The sequence below is a fragment of the Gracilinanus agilis genome, chromosome 2 (assembly GCF_016433145.1).
Source record: "Gracilinanus agilis isolate LMUSP501 chromosome 2, AgileGrace, whole genome shotgun sequence".
Taxonomy (NCBI): domain Eukaryota; kingdom Metazoa; phylum Chordata; class Mammalia; order Didelphimorphia; family Didelphidae; genus Gracilinanus; species Gracilinanus agilis.
The window spans coordinates 528,857,547-528,875,512 of record NC_058131.1 but is presented as its reverse complement, the minus strand read 5'-3'; the positions used below and the strand labels follow the sequence as shown (position 1 = coordinate 528,875,512).

At 49.3% G+C, this 17,966-nt stretch overlaps 3 protein-coding genes across 3 annotated transcripts in view; 1 reads left to right on the top strand and 2 right to left on the bottom strand.

The window, feature by feature from the left end:
* DNAJC17 (DnaJ heat shock protein family (Hsp40) member C17) overlaps positions 1 to 550 on the bottom strand; it is a 38,416-nt gene extending 37,866 nt beyond the window's left edge. Inside the window, exon 1 of the mRNA XM_044665122.1 lies at positions 416 to 550. Within this exon, the coding sequence (XP_044521057.1) occupies positions 416 to 493 (78 nt within the window). The 5' untranslated portion in view covers positions 494 to 550. The remainder of the gene's footprint in view (positions 1 to 415) is intronic.
* Positions 551 to 786: 236 nt separating this feature from the next.
* ZFYVE19 (zinc finger FYVE-type containing 19) lies at positions 787 to 7,408 on the top strand. Its single transcript, XM_044662205.1, has 11 exons — positions 787 to 948; positions 1,778 to 1,899; positions 2,159 to 2,212; positions 2,926 to 3,056; positions 3,415 to 3,560; positions 3,947 to 4,061; positions 4,204 to 4,413; positions 6,023 to 6,096; positions 6,283 to 6,360; positions 6,727 to 6,890; positions 6,975 to 7,408. Exons 1-11 carry the CDS (start codon positions 895 to 897, stop codon positions 7,102 to 7,104), a joined length of 1,278 nt encoding a protein of 425 aa, XP_044518140.1. The 5' UTR covers positions 787 to 894; the 3' UTR covers positions 7,105 to 7,408.
* Positions 7,409 to 7,907: 499 nt separating this feature from the next.
* PPP1R14D (protein phosphatase 1 regulatory inhibitor subunit 14D) lies at positions 7,908 to 17,657 on the bottom strand. The gene is made up of 4 exons (XM_044662204.1): positions 17,298 to 17,657; positions 8,939 to 9,022; positions 8,591 to 8,623; positions 7,908 to 8,268 (listed from the first exon to the last, which is right to left on the bottom strand). Exons 1-4 carry the CDS (start codon positions 17,562 to 17,564, stop codon positions 8,203 to 8,205), a joined length of 450 nt encoding a protein of 149 aa, XP_044518139.1. The 5' UTR covers positions 17,565 to 17,657; the 3' UTR covers positions 7,908 to 8,202.
* Positions 17,658 to 17,966: the final 309 nt, after the last annotated feature.

Here is a 17,966-nt window from a genome sequence, read left to right as displayed (position 1 = left end):
GAGAGAAGAGGAAGAAGGGAGGGGAGGGGTAGAGAAAAGAAGAAGAAGGGAGGGGAGATGTTAGAGGGGGAGGGGAGGCGGAAGGGAAGAGGGGGGCAGATGGAAGAGGAGAAGGGAGAGGAGGGGGAGGCGGAAGAGGGGGAAAGCTGGGGAAGTGGAAGGAGAAGCAGCCGTGAACAGGGAGAAGTTCCCATGTCCCCATAGCCGGCGGCCCCTGGAAGTACTAGGCTCCCTACTAAAGAGAGAGAGTCCAGGACAGCCAAAGAAGACGTCCAGACCGTTGGCCCAGGCCTGGGGACTGTAGGCTGGGAAAGTCTCGCAGGCCTCAGTCTCTTCAGCAGCCAGGGCGCTGCTCCTCCACCCCGGGCAGCTCCAGCTTCTGTTGCTGCCGCTGCCACAGCCCCCAAACTCTCACCTCCTTGTCGGCCGCCTTCTCTCCAATTCCAAGCAGCGCGTACAGGTCCATTTGCAACAATTCCTTGGTCACCGCCATGGTCCCGACCCCCGAAACCGGCGTTTTCTCCCTGAACTACAAATCCCAGGAGCCTAAGCGCCGACTCCTCGCTAGGGTGTCCTCACGTCCAGTCAACCTTGCGTCCGGCTGTTCAAGTTGGAGGCGCTTTGCCCCCTGGGAATTGAAGTTTTCTTCGGGCTCGCCGAAGACCGCCCGCTCGAGAGAAAGAACTACTCTTCCCAGCAGGCATCGCTCTAGCTCCAGCTAGGCTGTGCCCGGTCTATCCAAAGGCCTCACGGGCTATTACGGGCTGGGCACCCAGAATCGGTAGTTGTAAGGAGAGGGTGGCTGCTCGGAGCTGTCCTTTGGGCCCAAGAAAGTCTGGCAGCGGAGGGGCAGTGTTCTGGCGGGACAGGAAAGCTGTCTGCCCTGTCTCGGAGATGGAGAGCAGGTGCTATGGTTGCGCGGTCAAGTTCAGTCTGTTCCGAAAGGAGGCAAGTTCTCCCTGGAGCCTGGGGGCGGTGCGCCCTCTCCCAGTGAAAAACATCCCGCCTCATGTCCCCATCCCCATCCCCCTCTCCTTCATTGCCTGTCTTTCCTCCCTCGGTTTTTTCCCCAAATCACTGCAACACCCCTGTCACCCCCAGCTCAGCTCCCATCACACAGGCTGTCCTTCTTTCCTCAGTCCATTCTAACCTGACCTCTTGGGTCAACGTGTCCCTATGGCTTTCCATGCCAGCAGGACCAAATGGACCCAACTGCAAAGGAACTCTTTCCATCAGCAAGGATTCTTTGGGTATCCTGGGATGTGAGGCCCTGGGCATGGTACCCGGCTTGTTTCCTGGACTTATTGTAAGAAGGGAATGCTTCAGTGTGTGAGGAAACCACACATCAGACTGAGATGGAAGGATGGCCACATCTCCTTCTATCTTGCCAACTTGGTCAGGGACAGACTGAAACCAGGCAGTGTGCTTGGTCATTTCCTATCATCAACTGCTTTCTAGAAGCATAAGAATCTGCTGCCTATCTGGTGGCAGCAAACTGAGGAAAGGGGCAAGAACTATGTTCAAGGAAGGAACTTTGTACAGGATTTAGTTCCCTCTGATCGTCTGAGTGTGCTCCTGGCTCCATCACTAGCTCTGGGGATTTTAGAGGCCACCCTTCTTCCCATCTCCCCACCTATGGTAGTGATTTCCCAATGTTTCCCTCCCTCATCAGAATGTCTTATGTTCTGTGTACTGAGAGATCCCTGCAGGAAAATTGCCCCAAGAGGATTGAATGAAGTCTGAGTGTGAATTTTCTTGCCTCTTGTTTTCTGTGTAGTGTGGTTGTAAGAATTGTGGTCGAGCCTTCTGTTCCAACTGCCTCTCCTTCAGCACAGCTGTTCCCCGCTTTGGGAATACCCAGCAGAAGGTCTGCAAGCCATGCTATGAGGTGCTGACCAGGTGAGCGATTAAGCAAAACAAAAGAGCAAGGTCTGGCAGAGGTGACTGGTCATAAATTAATGAATGTGAAAGAGCTTTGCCAGGGGAAAAGTTCCTTAAATATGTTCCTGCAGTTCCCCACACTTGTCTATGTAAGTTTCTAAGTCTATAATATAAGGAATTTCTTATAGTGAATCTCAGTATTTTGGGGATGAGTTTTATCTGGCATGGTGGCAGTGCCCATGGAACTAGATATGACTCTGGGCTTTCCTCTCTACAGAGGGCCTTCAGAAGCGAGTATCTCCAAGTGGTCACCACCTGAGAACTACAAAAAGTGAGTTCTGGAGGGGTAAAAATGGGCATGGGTATGAAGACAGAATCCACCTCATGCTGAGCTGTAGGGTCACAAGGACTCTCTAGGGGGACTATCTTTTTTTTTTTAAACCCCTTACTTTTGGTCTTAGAATCAGTGTATTGGTTCTAAGGCAGAAGAGCAGTAAGGGCTAGGCAATAGGGGTTAAGTGACTTGCCCAGGATCACACAGCTAGAAAGTATCTGAGGTCAGATTTGAACCAGGACCTCCTATCTCTGGGCCTGGCTCTCAATCCACTGAGCCACCCAGCTGCCAATGGGGTCTATCATAACTCAAATGAGCCTAGAATGTTGGGGGAAATTTCTTCTTTCTAGGCTGCCTGGCCTTACCCTATGACATCTATCATAATATAGAACTTATGCCAATTTATGCCCACTCAGTTTTAGCTCCATTGCTATAGTCTGTAGCTAGGTTATACCTAGGAAAGAGATAAACCAAGGCTTGCAGCTAGAGTGTCCCTTGAGGTAACAACTTTTCTACCTGAGGCACCCATTTCTAATCTAGACCTTGGAATTTCCTGTTGCTATCTGGAGAAGTCCTTTCCTTACCTACCTCTTCCCCTTCTCTTGAGAAACCCAGGAATTGGCCTCTTCTCATCCATCCCTTTGCCTGTACTAACTACTGGTCCCAGTATCCTTGCCTTTTTGTACCCTCCTTTCCCTCCCTTCCAATAGGCGTGTTGCTGCCTTGGAGACCAAACAGAAGCTCATTGCTTCCAGGGGCTTGGTTCAGCCCCAGGGACTGACTCAAGAAGACCAAGTCATTGCCAAGCGACTTGAAAAACTCCGGCAAGAGACCAAGCCTAGTGAGTGGGTTTTGGGATGGGGCCAGCTGAAAGCTAATACAGTGGAAAGAGTATCAGATTTGGAGTCATGGAGGAACTTGGTTCAAAATCCACCTCTTTCACTTACTGCTATTTGACTTAGGACAAGGCTTTTAACCTCTTGGGCCTCAGTTTCCTTGCCAGTAAACTAAGAGGGTCAAACTTAATAACCTCTAACATCCCTTCTAGCTCTAAATCTGTGATCCTATGAAATCCAAGTCACTTCAGTGAGAAGAGGAAACCTCAGCTTCGAAGGGCCTATGGGCACTGAAAAACCTGGGGCTATTGGAGTGATTCTGGGATCTGATTGGTGCTTTCTCCATGTGTATATTACATACAGAAGTAGTCCCTTCCCAAGCAGAGATTGAGGCCCGGCTGGCCGCACTTCGGAATGATCCTCAAGGCCCCATCCCTTCCACGGAGGAGATGGAGGATCGACTAGCTGCACTGCAGGGCAGGGTACCCCCATCCCAGGCTCCCCGGCTGGTAAGAACCGCCGCCTACCAAAAAGGGGCCTTTGGCCTATCCAGCAGCACATGGTGGTGAGTCGAAGGACAGAGAGACAGAAAAGATGTTCAGATAGAGCCTACATTTTGTAAGCTGGGAGAATCCCTCTATTGGTTCCCACCACCCCACATCCTATGTCATATCTGCTGCCAGGCCAGGCTACTGGGGCATCCAAGGATTCCCTGGTTAAAGCCACAGAGTTGGCTGTCAGAGTCCTAGTGTTGCTGTTGCTGCTGGTGTAACTGTTTCTAGACAGGAGTTATGTTCAAATGTGGTGTCCCATCCCCTCCACCCCACCCCACCCCCACCAGGCTCCATGCCTGTTGGGTATCTCTTCCTGAGTGGGATTCTCTCCACTCATCCAGGTCCACCAGCCTCCTGACGCCAGGACGCAGGCCCAGCAGGCAGAGGATCTTCTGACACAGCTGGCAGCTGAGGTGGCAATCGATGAAAGCTATGATCAAGAAACCTCAGCATCAAGTAATCTCTCCCTATCCTCCTGCCCCTCTGTTCCCTTGGGAATGACTTACCATCTCCTCCTGACAGGGCAAGATGGAGACATCCTACTCCCTGCTTCCCGGCTCCCCCTTCCCACGTTAACCCCATCTATGTTTTCTTTCAGACCCCTCACTGCAAAATGACCTTAACCGGGACAGCCCAAGAGGCTGGAACATTAACCCTGCTGAACTAGCCCCCCAGCAGCTGGAAGGAGAGAAGGACAGGCTCCTGGCAGAGGCAGCAGCTGAGCTAAGGGAAGAGAATACCCGGGAGGAGAGGATTCTGGCCCTTGCTAAGCAGCTAGCTGTGCTTCGGGGTCAGGACCCTGAACGAGGTAGAGAACTGGACTGGGAATATGGGCATCTGGCCTGCAATGAAAGGGCTGCCCTTCTCCCATCCATGTGTGCCTGGTACGGGGCCCAGTGGAAAGCAAAACCACCTGGGGAACTGTGCCGGTATCTTCTTATCAAGAAAGAGCTTGGGGCAGCTAGGTGACCCAGTAGATAGAGAGCCAGGCCTAGAGATGAGAAGTCCTGAGTTCAAATTTAGCCTCAGACACTTCCTAGTTGTGTGACCCTGGGCAAATCACTTAACTCCAACTGCCTAACCCTTACTGCTCTTCTGCCTTGGAACAGATACTTAGTATTCTAAGACAAAGTAAGGGTTATAAAAATAAAAAAGAGTGAGTAAGTCCCAGGGCAGCTAGATGGCTCAGTTGATAGTGTGCTAGGCCTGTAGTTGGGAGGACCTGGGTTCAAATCTACCCTCAGATACATCCTAGCTGTGTGACCTTTGGCAAGTCACTTAACCCTGATTGACTAACTTTTGTTGCTCTTCTGTCTTAGAATTGATACTAAGACAAAAAAATAAGGGTTTTGTTTTGTTTAAGGGGAAAAGAGCAAGTCCACTTTGTGATCTACAAAGCTTCAGTGCCCACAAGAGCAGGAGGTACTGAGTGGCACCCACCTTCCCTAATGGCCACATGATTCAGGTGGAGTGAATAAAAAGGCCTAACTCAGGTCTTCCCCATGTCTCTCACTTTCCCCAGAGCCTAGTGTTAGGAGAACTCTGAGCAAAGGCTCACTGGTCAGTTCCAAGGTTTGTCTGACTTTGGCAGCCTAGCACGATGTGCCCCAGGCCGTTAAGAGAGAGAAATTCTAAGGTATATTCAGTGTCCTCATGGCCTCTCATCACTCCGATAGCCCAGACTCCCACCCTGTTCAAACTCCAGTGCTTTCCCGACCTCCAGAATCAAATATAAAATTCTCTCTAGGTCCCTTCCTACTTCTCTGGGCGTCTGCACTCTAAGATCTGACCACACTGGCCTCCTGGCTCTTCCTCTCATGTGACACTCCATCTCCCTACAGTTGGCATTTTCAGCCCCTGTCCCCCATTCTTAGAATGCTCCTCCTCTTCACACTGGACTCCTGGCCCCAACCCTACTTTCTTTTTTTTTTTTTTCTTTTCTTCTTAAAAAAAAAAACCAACTCTTATATTCTGTCTTATAATCAATACTGTTTGTTGGTTCTAAGGCAGAAAAGCAGTAAGAGCTAGGCAATGGGGGTTAAATGACTTGCCCAGGATCACAGAGCTAGGGAATGTCTGAGGTCAGATTTGAACCCAGGACCTCCCATCACCAGGCCTGGCTCTCTACACACTGAGCCATTTAGCTGCTCCCTCAATCCTACCTTCTGTAAAGGTCTTTCCCGGCCTGCCCCCAAGTCTCTTCCAAGGAACACCTGCGATTTACTCTATCTTGTTTGTAGCGGTTTGCCGGTGGGCCTCCCCATTAGACTGTGAGCTTGAGGGCAGTGACCTTTCTTGGGAACCCAGTCTTTATCATGGTACCTGGCACATTGATCCCTAAGAAAAGCTTGTGTGTAGACTAGCCAGATTGGGAAGGAAGGCTGATGGAATCTCCCCCTCCTCTCTCTTTCCTTTAGTGACCTTGCAGGATTTTCACTTCCCTGACAGTGATGAGGAGGAGGAAGAGGCCATCCAGAGAGTCCTGGGGCAGGTGAGAGCCCCTGCCTTCCCTTTGTCTCCTGTTTCTCTGTCCCTGCCCCCCCCCCCAGGGTGTGCATGTGCCTGGGCCCCCCGGGTGGGCAGGAGGGGTGCTGGCTGTCCAGAGCCCGGGTGACCTACTTGAATGGCAGAGAAGTGGCTCTTCTTGGAACCCCCCCCCCCCCCGACTTATTTGCAGCTTACAGAAGAGGCTGCCCTGGACGAGGCAAGTGGTTTCAACATCCCAGCAAAGCAGCCTCCTCCTCCCAAGTCTAAGGTGAGGGAGGCACCTTGGTCCCTGGGCCCTAGGGAGGGTACAGAAGGAATGGGGTTCTGGATTTGAATCCTGGCTCCTCTGCTTGCCAGCTATGACCTTGAGCAAGACATTAGCACTCTAAGATAGAAGGGCAAGGGCTAGGCAGGTGGGGTTAAGTGACTTGCCCAGTCACACAGCTAGGAAGTGTCTGAGGTTCCACTCGAACCCAGGACCTCTTGACTCCAGGCCTGGGGCTGCACCACCTAGCTCTCCCTGTTTAACTTCTTTGGGACCATTTCCTCATCTCTAAATGAGGGGGTAGGGCTAGAAGGCCTCTGAGGTCCCTCGCAGCCAGAAGCCTGTGGTCCTTTCTATCCCCATCCCCAGCACTCTGCCTCTCGCCCTTCCGCTTCTCTCCAGGCCCTGGCTGTGGCCCCCAAGGCCGAATCTGAGATTGAGGAGCAGCTGCCCTGGTGCTGCATCTGCAATGAAGACGCCACCCTACGCTGCTATGGCTGCGACGGCGACCTCTACTGCGCCCGCTGCTTCCGGTGGGCCAGGGGCCCTGGGGAGGGAGGGGGGGTGGGAGCGGGGGCTCTGTGGCCCCCTGACTGGCCCGTCTCTTCTGCCTGCAGGGAGGGCCACGATGCCTTTGAACGGAGAGAGCACAGGACGTCCGTGTACCGCCCGCCTGCCCAGGCCGGGGGCGCTCGCCCGGCCGGCACTCTGCTGAGGATCGGGCCTGCTGGAAAGGCAACTCTGTAGCTGGCTCCTCGAGGCGCTGCAGGGGACCTTGGTGCAACGGCTCCCCGCTCTGCCTGCACCCCAGAGGTGGCGCCGCGGCTGCAGGGATGAGGGAGCCCTCCTGTGCGGCCCTCAGGTCCCAGGGACAGGCAGGATCCTCTTCCCATAGGGGCAGGGCCGGGAGCCTGGGGAAGGATGGAGAGGAAGGCAGGGAGGTCGCCGGGGGTTTGAATTCTCACTGTACTCTACCGGCAGTCTTAAGGCCTGGCCCGAGAGCTATTCAGTGCACAGGACCTCAGTAACCTCCAGTAAAATGGATTTAACTCCCCCGAACTGGTGTCCTCTCTTCCCTAAGGCCGCGGGATGTGTGGGGTGGAAGGGTGGGGAACGGGCCCTGGCAGAGACAGCTTCTCCCTGCCGGCCTTCCTCCCTTTCTTCAATGCCTCTTGGAAGGATCTGGGAGTAGGAGGGACGCCTGGGTCTTGGGGCAAGGCCCGGCCCCCTCACCCTGGGTCCTGGACCCCAGCGCAGCTTCCTTCCAGAGGCTGTGAGGTGGCGCAGTGGTCGGAGCACCAGGCCCGGCGTCGGGAAGGCCCGCGTTCCCCTGCGACCTCAGATACCAGCTGTGCGAGGCTGGCCCAGGTCCTTCACCTGTTTGCCTCCCTTTCCTCGTCTGCACAATCGGGGAGACGGCTCCCTCGTCCCAGGGTGGCGCGGTAAGGCCGGGCCATGATGCCGTCCATCCTTTGCCGCCCCCCGCCCGTGACGCTGGCTACAGACATTCCTCTCCCCCGCCTCCCTCTGGGCCAATAAAACTCCACACGGTATCTGCCACAGGCTTTACCCTTCCAGACTGAACACGGGTCAGGGCTTGCCCAGGAGCCCCGGAGGTGACCCCGGGCCCCTCGTCCAGTCCTGGAGGAAGCGTGGCTGGTGGGCTGACGCCGACGGGAGTCTGAAGCATCTGCGCCCCATGGAGCGGCCGTGTCCCCGGGGCCCTGCCGCTCTTCTCCACACACGGGGACAGGGTCCAGGGTGGCTCTGGGAGGCCGGAAGGGCCAGGGCTACAGGCTCTCTAGTCATTGAGGTCACGGAGTCATTAGAGCAGCTCGGAAGCCTTCATTTCTGAGGCCGGCTGAGCCTCCGAAGTTTCTTGAGACGATTAAGCAGCTCCGTGATAAAGGGCTGGAAAGGAAGCCGAGGCTGGGCTTACTCAGCCATGTCCCTCTGGGCCAAGCCACCCCCCGCCTCTCTGCCTTGGGAGGGCGCCCCGGCAGTCCTCCCCTCCGAGTGTGTGTGTGTGCGTGGGTCTGTCTGTGAGTGTGCACAGAGAGCGTTCTCGACAGCTCGTTTCCCGTTAGGCTGGGAGCTCCGGGAGGGCAGGGGCTGCTTTTGCTTCCCTTATATCCCCGGCCTAAGACACCGCAAGCACTTAATGCTCCTTGACCCACGGCTCGACGCCCGTTTCAGCCTCCTCTCCTTCCCTGAGCAAAGTGGACAGACTCACCTCTGTGTGGCTCGGACACTCCTGGAGGATTGCCTAGGAGGAAGAGAGCCGTGGAGGAGTCACTCCAAGGGAGCAAACCTTTCCCACAAACCCACAGTCTCCAGACCCTCTCGGCCGTCTCAGACCCATGGCTCGTGGGGGCAGAGCCGGACAGGAGCCCAAAGGCTCTTCTCTGGGGTTCTGGATGGGCCGGCTCTACCCCTGGTCTCCCTGTGGCTAAGCCTCACTCCAGAAAGGGCCACCCGAGGACGGTCTGCTCTTCCTTCAGACTCCCTCCCAGACCCCTTGGGCCCCAGGCTGCCTGTTTCCGTGTAGTGTAAAATAATGGGGGCCAAGCCCGGATCCCACCTGCAGTTTGGCTTTCTGTTCTTCAGAGGAAAGTTCGATGAAGTCTTCTAGGTCAAACTCGGGCACAGAGGACATCGATTGCTCCTGCAACGGAATCACAACAGCCGTGTGGCGTGAGAGGGAGAACAACGGTCTTAAAAGCCTCAGCTCGGCTCGGGGCCCTGGGTGGCTCCGGGGATAGAGAGCAAGGCCCGGAGACAGGAGGACCTGGATTCAAATGTGGCCTCAGACACTTCCTAGCTGTGTAGACGAGTCACTTAACCCTCATCACCTAGCCCTTACTGCTCTCATGCGTTGGAACTAGCCCTGGATATCAATTCTAAGACAGAAGGTAAGAGCTGTCTTTTTTAAAGTCCAGTTCCCATATTTCAGTAGCATTGTGACCCTAGATAAGTCACTTAACTTCTCTGAGAAATCTGGATTCAAGGGTGTTGTGAGGCTCAAATGAAATCAGGAATGTGAAACATTTTGCAAAACTTTAATTGATATATATGATAACCAGTTATCATCATTAGTATTATTAGCCTACAGTGACTAGACCTGGTGATGACTTCATTCCTGGAACCTTCTGCTGATGAGGATCTCAAGCAACAGTTATAAAGCAATACAGGGGGCATGCTGGCAAATGTTTAACAACTAGGCTTTCTGAGAGGAAAAAAACACTATGTACATAGACTTTTTTAAAAAGTCTTTCCCTTCTTTCTTGGAATTGACACTGTGAGACTCTAATCCTAGTGTAAATATTAATAATATGGAAATAGATCTTGATCAATGACACACGAAAACCCAGTGGAATTGCTCATTGGCTACAGGAGGGGAGGGAAATAACATGATCTATGTAACCATGGGAAAAAATTCTAAATCAATTAGTTAAATAAATTTAAATTCTTAAAAAAAACAAAACAGAATTAATACTGTGTATTGATTCCAAGGCAGAAGAGTGGTCAGGGCTAGGCAATGAGAATTAGGTGACTCACCCAGGGTCATACAGCTCTGAAGTGACTGAGGCCAGATTTGAACCCTAAGCCTGGCTCTCTATCCACTGAACCACCTAACTGCCCCCTCGAAACTTTCAAATTTAATCTGCATTATTAACCTTTTCTCCATTACTTTCTTAAGTCTAGACTAGTAGTGTCAAACAAGCCACTTATCCATATATAAGGATCCCTGTGGCTGTGGATTGACTTTATTTTTAAACCCTTACCTTTCATCTTAGAATCAATACTGTGCATCTAAGGCAGAAGAGTGGTAAAAGCTTGGCAATGGGGGTCAGGTGACTTGCCCAGGGTCACACAGCTAGGAAGTATCTGAGGCCAGATTGGAACCCAGGACCTCCTGTCTCTAGGCCTGGCTCTCAATCCACTGAGATACCCAGCTGCCCCCTGGATTGGCTTTTAAAACTACATTTTAGCATGATCTGTGCTCAATTGTGGGCAGCTGAGTGGCACAGTGGATAGAGTGGCAGGCCTGGAGTCAGGAAGACTCATCTTCCCAAGTTCAAATCTGGTATCAGACACTGACTAGCTGTGTAACCCTGGGTTTACAAGACACTTACCCTGATTTGCCTCAGTTTCCTCATCTATAAAATGAGCAAGAGAAAGAAAGGGCAAAGCACTCCAGTATCTTTGCCAATGTGGAAAGGAAAACCAACATCAAACCCTCTTCAATATGTATTTATATTTTTACAGTTTATATATTTTTACACCAAGAAAATCCCAAATGGGTCATGAAGAGTCTAACATTTTATGGTAGTTTCATTTATTTATTAAATATTTCCCACATACATTTTAATCTGGTTCAGAATCACTTTCACATCTCTGGTCTAGACTGTCAGCAAGGCAATAATAAATCATCCATGCCCACACTGAAATCTGACATGACCGAGGAATCAAAGGTTCCAGCGGATCATTGTGAGCAAATGCCCTGCATCGGCCCAACCCGATGTGACTGGTCAGCATAACGGAGGACCTTAATTAAGGATCTCCAAGCAACAAGTTGAGGTGGTCCAGCTTCCCAACTGCACAGGGCAAGGTTCAAACAATGCAGTAAATTCCATGTGCAATCCCCATGATGGAAGAGAGTTTTCTCACGAGACAGAAATCGAACCCAACCCATAATTGAACAGAAAGGGAACTGAGCTAGATCCAGAATTGAGTTAAGAGATAGAGTCAGTGCGGTTCACTCAATTCCCACATTTTGATGACCCTTCCCCCAAATTTGGAAACTTTGCTTGGCTTCTGTATTCCCTCCCCTACACTCGACACTTTTAGACTTCTATCTTTGGCCATTCAGAAAGAAGTCAGAAGATCTGAGTTCAAAGTCCACCCCTGATACTACCTCTGTAACTCTGAGTTCACAGCTTATAGCTTCTCTGGGCCTCAGTTTCCTCATCTATAAAATGAAGTTGTTAGACATCCTAGATTCCCTAAGATTCCAGACTTTTTTTTTTTTAACCTTTACCTTCTGTCTTAGAATCAATACTAAATATGGGTTCCAAGCCAGAAGAGTGGTAAGGGCTAGGCAATGAGGGTTAAGTGGCTTGCCCAGGGTCATATTTTTCTTTCTAGCTTTAAATCTAAGATGCTATGACTGCTAATCCATGTTCACAGCCAGAAGCCAAGTTTATGTTTTGTTTCAGTCCGACAGAAGTCCTGGGGGTTGCGGGGTACTGAATCTCTCCTCTTTTAAAAAATGTTTTATTCTAGAATGTTTTGCCATATCCATCTCCAGTTCATTTTACAGAAGAGGAAACTGAGGCAAACAGGATTAAGTGGGGTCTCTCCTCTTGTTCTGCCGAGAACTCTGGTACAAATCTGCTTTTACATCCATCTAGACTGTTAGGAAGTCCTTTGGGAGATGGGTAGAGTCCAGATCTAGAAAGAGGTAGAAGAGCCCCAGAACACCTGCCAGAGGGAGAGAGACTGGTTCTGGGTCCCATAAAATCAATCAGGTAGGTAAAATGGGAAGTAATTTTCAAGTAGTGAGAATATGGCCTGGGAGTATTGGATCAATCAATAAAGTCACCTATTATGTATGATGTATTATGGATTCAAAGAAAAAGGGCTGGGATCTAGGACAAGACCAATAGATCTAAGGTTAAGAGGTCCTAGGTTCAAATTCTACTTCTACAAATTATACAATATGTGGGACTTGAATGTCTGATCAAACTGGGCCTCTATCTTCTCATCTATAAAGTAAGAGGGTTGGACAAGATGGCCCCCAAACCCCTTCCAGTTCTTGATCTATGAGCCAACCCTTGAGATTTCAACAAGCTAATCTGGCAGATAGAGAAGGAGGAGCTGGAACATTCATGGGAGTAGAGGGCGGATGGACCAGGTTACTGGGATGACCTTGACCTCTCTCCATAGTGACCAGCTGGCTGGGATTTCCCCCAACTAAAATCCTTCCTCTTCCTGCTGAAATGACTGAGATTAGGAGCCAAGCCAACTCTTGGCACTTTGGCCAGTTGCCACAGTAACCTGGTGTCAGATTCCAGACAGTGCTCAGGAGTGGTATTCCAACATACCTGGGTGTTTTTGTCTTGGCTGAGCCTCCATGACTTACAGTTCTGTTTTGCTTTTCTCATGCTTAGTAAAATGCAGTCCTTTAGTACATTTTTTATTTTGCTACAGGAGGACTAACTCATATGCCCAAGATTCAGGAATTTTGATCCAAGCATATAAGAGTTTGAAATGGGGAAAAAACAAATTTTCTTAAGAGCTAGAAAAGAAGAGAGAGATAAAGAGAGAGAAACAGAGAAAGGCACAGAAAGAGGAGAGACAGAGAAATAGGAGAAGAAAAGACAGAGAGGCAAAGACACAGAAAGAAGGAGAGGTAGAGACAGAAACAGAGAAAGACACAGAGGAGAGGGAGAGACAAAGAGAAACAGAGAAAGACAGAGGAGAGGTAGAGACAGAAACAGAGAAAGGATTCAGAAAGGGAAGGAGAGAGACAGAAAGAGATCAGAGAGGGTGAGACAAAGAGAAACAAAGACATAGAAAGAAGAGAGGGAGAGACAGAGAAGAAGGAAAGGGAGACAAATAGAAGAGGAAGAGACAGACAAAGACACAGAAAGGGAAGGAGAGAGACAGAGAACAGAGGGAGAGAAAGAGAAAGACAAAGGAGAGGGAGACACAGAAGAAGGAATGGGAGAGACAAAGAGAAACAGGAGAGAGACAGAGAAACAGAGAGACAGAGAAAGGATGCAGAAAGGGAAGGAGAGAGACAGAGATAGAGAGGAGAGGAAGAGACAGAGAAGGAAAGGAAGAGAAACAGAGAGACAGAATCACAGAAAGGGAAGGAGAGAGAAAGAAAGACAGAAGGAGGGAGAAAGAGAAAGAGGAGGAGAGACAGAGGTGAAGGAGAGACAGAAAGAGAAGGAGAGAGAGAAAAACAGACAAAGAGAAACAGAGAGAGGTAGAGAAAGACACAGAAAGAGGAGAGGGAGAAACAGAAAAGAAGAGGAAAAAGAAAGAAAAGAAACAGTGACAGAAAATTTCAGAGAGAGAAGGGGGAGAAATAGAAAGGAGAGGCAGAGAAAAACAGAAAGAGAGAAAAAGAAACAGAGAGGAGGGAGAAGCAGAGAAAGATACAGAAAGAGAATGAGAGGGAGAGAAAAAGAAACAGACAGAGAGAGGAGAGACAGAGAAGGAGAGGGGGAAAGAGAGAAGAAACAGGAGAGGGAGAGAAGAAGCTTTAATGATCCCCTACAGTCTCTAGGATAAAATACAAACTCATTGGTCTGGCATTTAAAGGCCTTCACAATCTGTTTCCAGGTGTGTTTTCTAGACCAATCATTCCCCAAAATCCACTCTACATTTCATCCACATCGACCCATTTGTTGCTCCCCATACATGAGGTAGCTAGATGGCTCAGTGGATAGAACACTGGGCCTGGAGTCAGGAAGACCTGAGATCAAATCCGGCTTTAAACAGTAGCGGTGTGACCCTGGGCAAGTCACTTAACCTTTAATCTGCTAGACAAAGAAATGGACTCTCTCCAAGATCTTTGCCAAGAAAACCCCATGGACAGAATGGGGTGAACAACAATGTGGCTGGGAGGAAAGTGATGCCTTTGTCAACAAATAGGTAAATTAGAGAAAGAGAAGGGTTTCAGAGTAAAGAAAATGAATTCACTTTGGGATATGTTGAGTGTGTCTGACATGGAGTTCCAAATGTCTAGCAGGCAGTCAAGCCTGGCAGGTCACCAGGAAGGTTAAAGTTGGATAAGTAGATTTGAGAATCATCAGCATAGAGCTGATAACTGAATGATCCGAGGGGGCTGGTAGGATCAGAATCTCTGCCTTGCCTGATTATCCTATTAACTAGTGCCCTCCCTCCCTAGAATTATCTTCTATTTGGATGCATTTTGCAAGTCCTTGGCTAAGTATAAGTAGATTTCTCTCTTAGTATAAGCTCCTTGAGGGCTTCATTTTTTTTTTTTCATTCCATCATATTTATTTCATTCACTTACATTTCCATTTCCTTCTATGGGGCACCACTTCATTTTTGTCCTCCTCCCCCTGGTGCCTAGCAGGGTGCCTGTGGTGGGCCCAAAGGACAGGTTTGGTAGATGCTTGTTGAATTGAATTGAATTCAACCCCAAATACTATCTCTGTCAGACTGGAATTTATAATCTGTTCATAAAAAAAACCAGGTCGTGCTTGAAGCCATTGAACCAAACTTGGTCTCAAGGAAGAAACCAGAGAAGCCTTTTGCCCCAATTCCTCTAAAGAGGTGGGGTCCCTGGGTGTGGAACACTGCATGGAAGTCAGATTTGTGTGTGTGAATTTTCTTCCCCCTTCTCCCATTAAAAACCGTCTTTGTCTTTGTTGTTTTGTAGCTGTGGGTGTGGGGATCCGTGGGGAGATGTAGGTGATATAATTTTAAAACCTATCAATAAAATCTGTTAAAAAATAACATTGCTGAAGCCATTATTCCTTTGGGAGGGGAAAAAGGTTGCAACTACTGGGTAAAGAGAATGAATGAGGGCAGAGAGACAGGTCAGAAGATGGGAAGTCCAAGGACATCGATTTGAACCCAGACCTGGCTGAATGACGAATGCCCTCACCGGGAATCAAAGGGCCAGGAAGAAGAGATTCATATTTATTGAGCACCTACTACGTGCAGCTGGATGACAGAGTGGACAGAGACAGAAACCAGTTAAGAGAGAAAGCCCGGGTTAGCAAACCAGCACCCTCTCTTGGGGTCATGTGTATGAAATTAAATTAAGATCTATACTGCTTCATGCTTTTCAAAGCACTTTTTTATGGGAGATAGCTAGGTGGCTCAGTGTATAAAGAACCAGACCTACAAGCATGAGGTTCTGGGTTCAAATTTGACCTTACACACTACCTAGCTGTGTGACCCTGGGCAAGTCACTTAACTCTCATTGCTTTTAACCCTTACCACTCTTCTGCCTTGGAACCAATATTCAGTTATGATTCTAAGACAGAAAGCAAGGGGAAAAACCCAAACAAACCGACAAAAAACATCTTTATGTTCATCAAAATTACAGGGACCCCAATCCCTAGAATATCAAAATTTGGAAGGAAACCCTAAGATTATTTTATCTGTATACATGTTGTCATTCAGTCCTTTTACTTGCTTCCAACTCTTCTTGACCCTGTCTGGGTTTTCTTGGCAAAGATTCTAGAGTAGTTTGCCATTTATTTCCTTCTCCAGCTCATTTGACAGATAAGGAAACTGAAGCAAACAGGATGAAGTGACTTGCCCAGGTTGCACAGCTAGAAGTATCTGAGGCCAGATTTGAACCCTGTAAGAGGAGTTTTCCTGATTCTAAGCCTGGGGCTCTCTCCCCTGGGCTGCCTAGCTGTCTCTCACTTGTTTCAATCTTCCCCACAGAATGTAAGGATGCTGAGGGCAGGGAAAATGTCATCTTCGTTCCTGAATCCCAGATCCCCAGGATCTAGCACCAGGCCTGGCATAGAGAAGTCACTTCATCAGTGCTTGTTAATGGATTGATTTGCTGATGAGTCGATTGATTTGGTTCAATCCTCTGATTTTATGGATGAGGAAAACAAGCCCAAGAAGGATGAAGGGAACCACCTGATGCCTCCCATCACAGTAGTAGCAGAGTAGATGAAAATAATCAACATTTTTTAGGTTTCCTTTTTAAAGAGATTTTTCTTGATACTTTTTTTTTCAACATCTTCCCAGATCTCCTTCCTGTACTCCTCACCACAGAGTAAACATTTAATGATTATTCATTGAATTGAATCCAATTAGGAAAGCAGGTGACATCCTTATTTTACAGCTGGGGAAACTAAGACCCAGAGAGATCTTTTGCCCAAGATCCTGGAGCAAGCTAGAGGGAGAACGAGGTGGTACAGGAAGACTTAAGAGTTTTAATCTAGCCTCCTTTACCAGCTGTGTCACTTCTCAGCCTCAGTTTTCCCAGCTATAAAGTGGAATTATAATACCTACCTCATGTTGTTGTGAGGACCAACGGGGAGAGCATCAACGGGGTATCCCAAAAGTCTTAGTGCAAAGCTATTAAAACTTCACTAAGGGTGGGGGCAGCTGCATAGCTCAGTGGATGGAGAGCCAGGCCTAGAGACAGGAGGTCTTTGAGTTCAAATCTGGCCTCAGACACTTCCCAGCTGTGTGACCCTGGGCAAGTCACTTGACCTCCATTGCCTACCCTTACCACTCTTCTGCCTTGGAGCCAATACACAGTATTGACTCCAATTGGGAAGGTAAGAGTTTAAAAACAAAAACAAACAAACAAAAAAAAAACTTCACTAAGGGGCAACTGAGTGGCTCAGTGGATGGAGAGCCAAGCCTAGAGATGGGAGGTCCTGAGTTCAAATCTGAGCTCACATACTTCCTAGCTGTGGGACCCTGGGCAAGTCACTTAACCCCCATTGCCCAGTCCTTACCATGCTTCTGCCTTGGAACTCATATGCAGTATTGATTCCAAGATGGAAAGTAAGGGATTTAGAAAAAAACTTTACTAAGATTTTTGGGAGAACCATATAAAGTGCTTTACAAATTTTAAAGCACTTTCTAAATGCTATCTGTTATTATAATTATTATTAGAGCTGATACTAGAACTCACGTCTCTTGACTCACTCTTATTATTCCTACTTCTTCCTGGTACTCTTTTCATCATTCCAAATTGCTGAGAACATTTTTCCCCCTGAAGAGTAGCCCCAATGAACCCTTGATGCAAGGGGCAAAGACTAAGTCCCATTTTGCAAAAGAGAAAGCTCTCATATCAGATTGTTTCCCCATCCCCCTGGATCACCAGCTCCTTTGCCTACCTCCTCTCTGTCCCTTCAGCCATCCCTTTTGGCTGCCCCCTTCTCCCAGCCTTCCCCAAACCCCCTTTGCCCCACCTGGTACAGCTCCTGTAGCTGGGCATCCACCCACTCCTCTGTCTCCAGCCACGTCTGTAGCTGTCCTCGGTCATACTTCACTGTCAAGCGGCTTGGTCTTCGGGCCTTCCCTGGACATGGGGCTTTGGAAGAATCCAGATGGGGCTTTGAGTGTCCTTCCACGGAGGTGCTCCTCTCAATGACAGAAGCCCACTGGACCTGCTTACTTTGGTTCTCTGGGCCCCTGCTAGGCACCGAGTCACAGGGAGAAGGCCTTGAGGAAAGCATGGGTGTCCAGAGCTAGGCAAGGAGCTGGGGGAAACTGCTCTGGCACCGACAGAGATAGTAACCAGGGAGAGCAGAAGGAAGAGACAGCCGAGCTCTTAGGTGCTGGGAGGGGCCCAGGAACAAAGATCCAACAGAGTTTTCCCAGGGAGCTCCAAACGCCAGCCTCCTAGGACCTGTCCTCCAATAGGGTTGTTTCAGAGAGCAGTTTATTGTGCCAGGATATAAAGGAAAATAATAGCAGAGGGTTCAAAGAGCAAGCAGACTCAGGGCCCAGGGAGAAGCAAGGTCCCAGATTGGCAGCATGGGGAACAACATGGCCTCTGAGCAGGGGTTCTAGACTCCACCCAATGAGGCTAACGTTGAGCCAGGGCTGGCTGATGGAGTGAGGAAGGGGCTTGAAGC

Bases quoted from the DNA above. Each gene is read 5' to 3' on its own strand.
- PPP1R14D (XM_044662204.1), bottom strand. From the start codon at position 17,564: ATGCTTTCCTCAAGGCCTTCTCCCTGTGACTCGGTGCCTAGCAGGGGC. The intron at 8,624-8,938 runs GTGGGATCCGGG...TCTTCCTCCTAG, and splicing joins AACAGAAAGCCAAACTGCAG to GCAATCCTCCAGGAGTGTCC. The intron at 8,269-8,590 runs GTGAGTCTGTCC...CTTCCTTTCCAG, and splicing joins AGTGTCCGAGCCACACAGAG to CCCTTTATCACGGAGCTGCT.
- ZFYVE19 (XM_044662205.1), top strand. From the start codon at position 895: ATGGAGAGCAGGTGCTATGGTTGCGCGGTCAAGTTCAGTCTGTTCCGA. The intron at 2,213-2,925 runs GTGAGTTCTGGA...CCCTTCCAATAG, and splicing joins CCACCTGAGAACTACAAAAA to GCGTGTTGCTGCCTTGGAGA. The intron at 3,057-3,414 runs GTGAGTGGGTTT...TATTACATACAG, and splicing joins CCGGCAAGAGACCAAGCCTA to AAGTAGTCCCTTCCCAAGCA.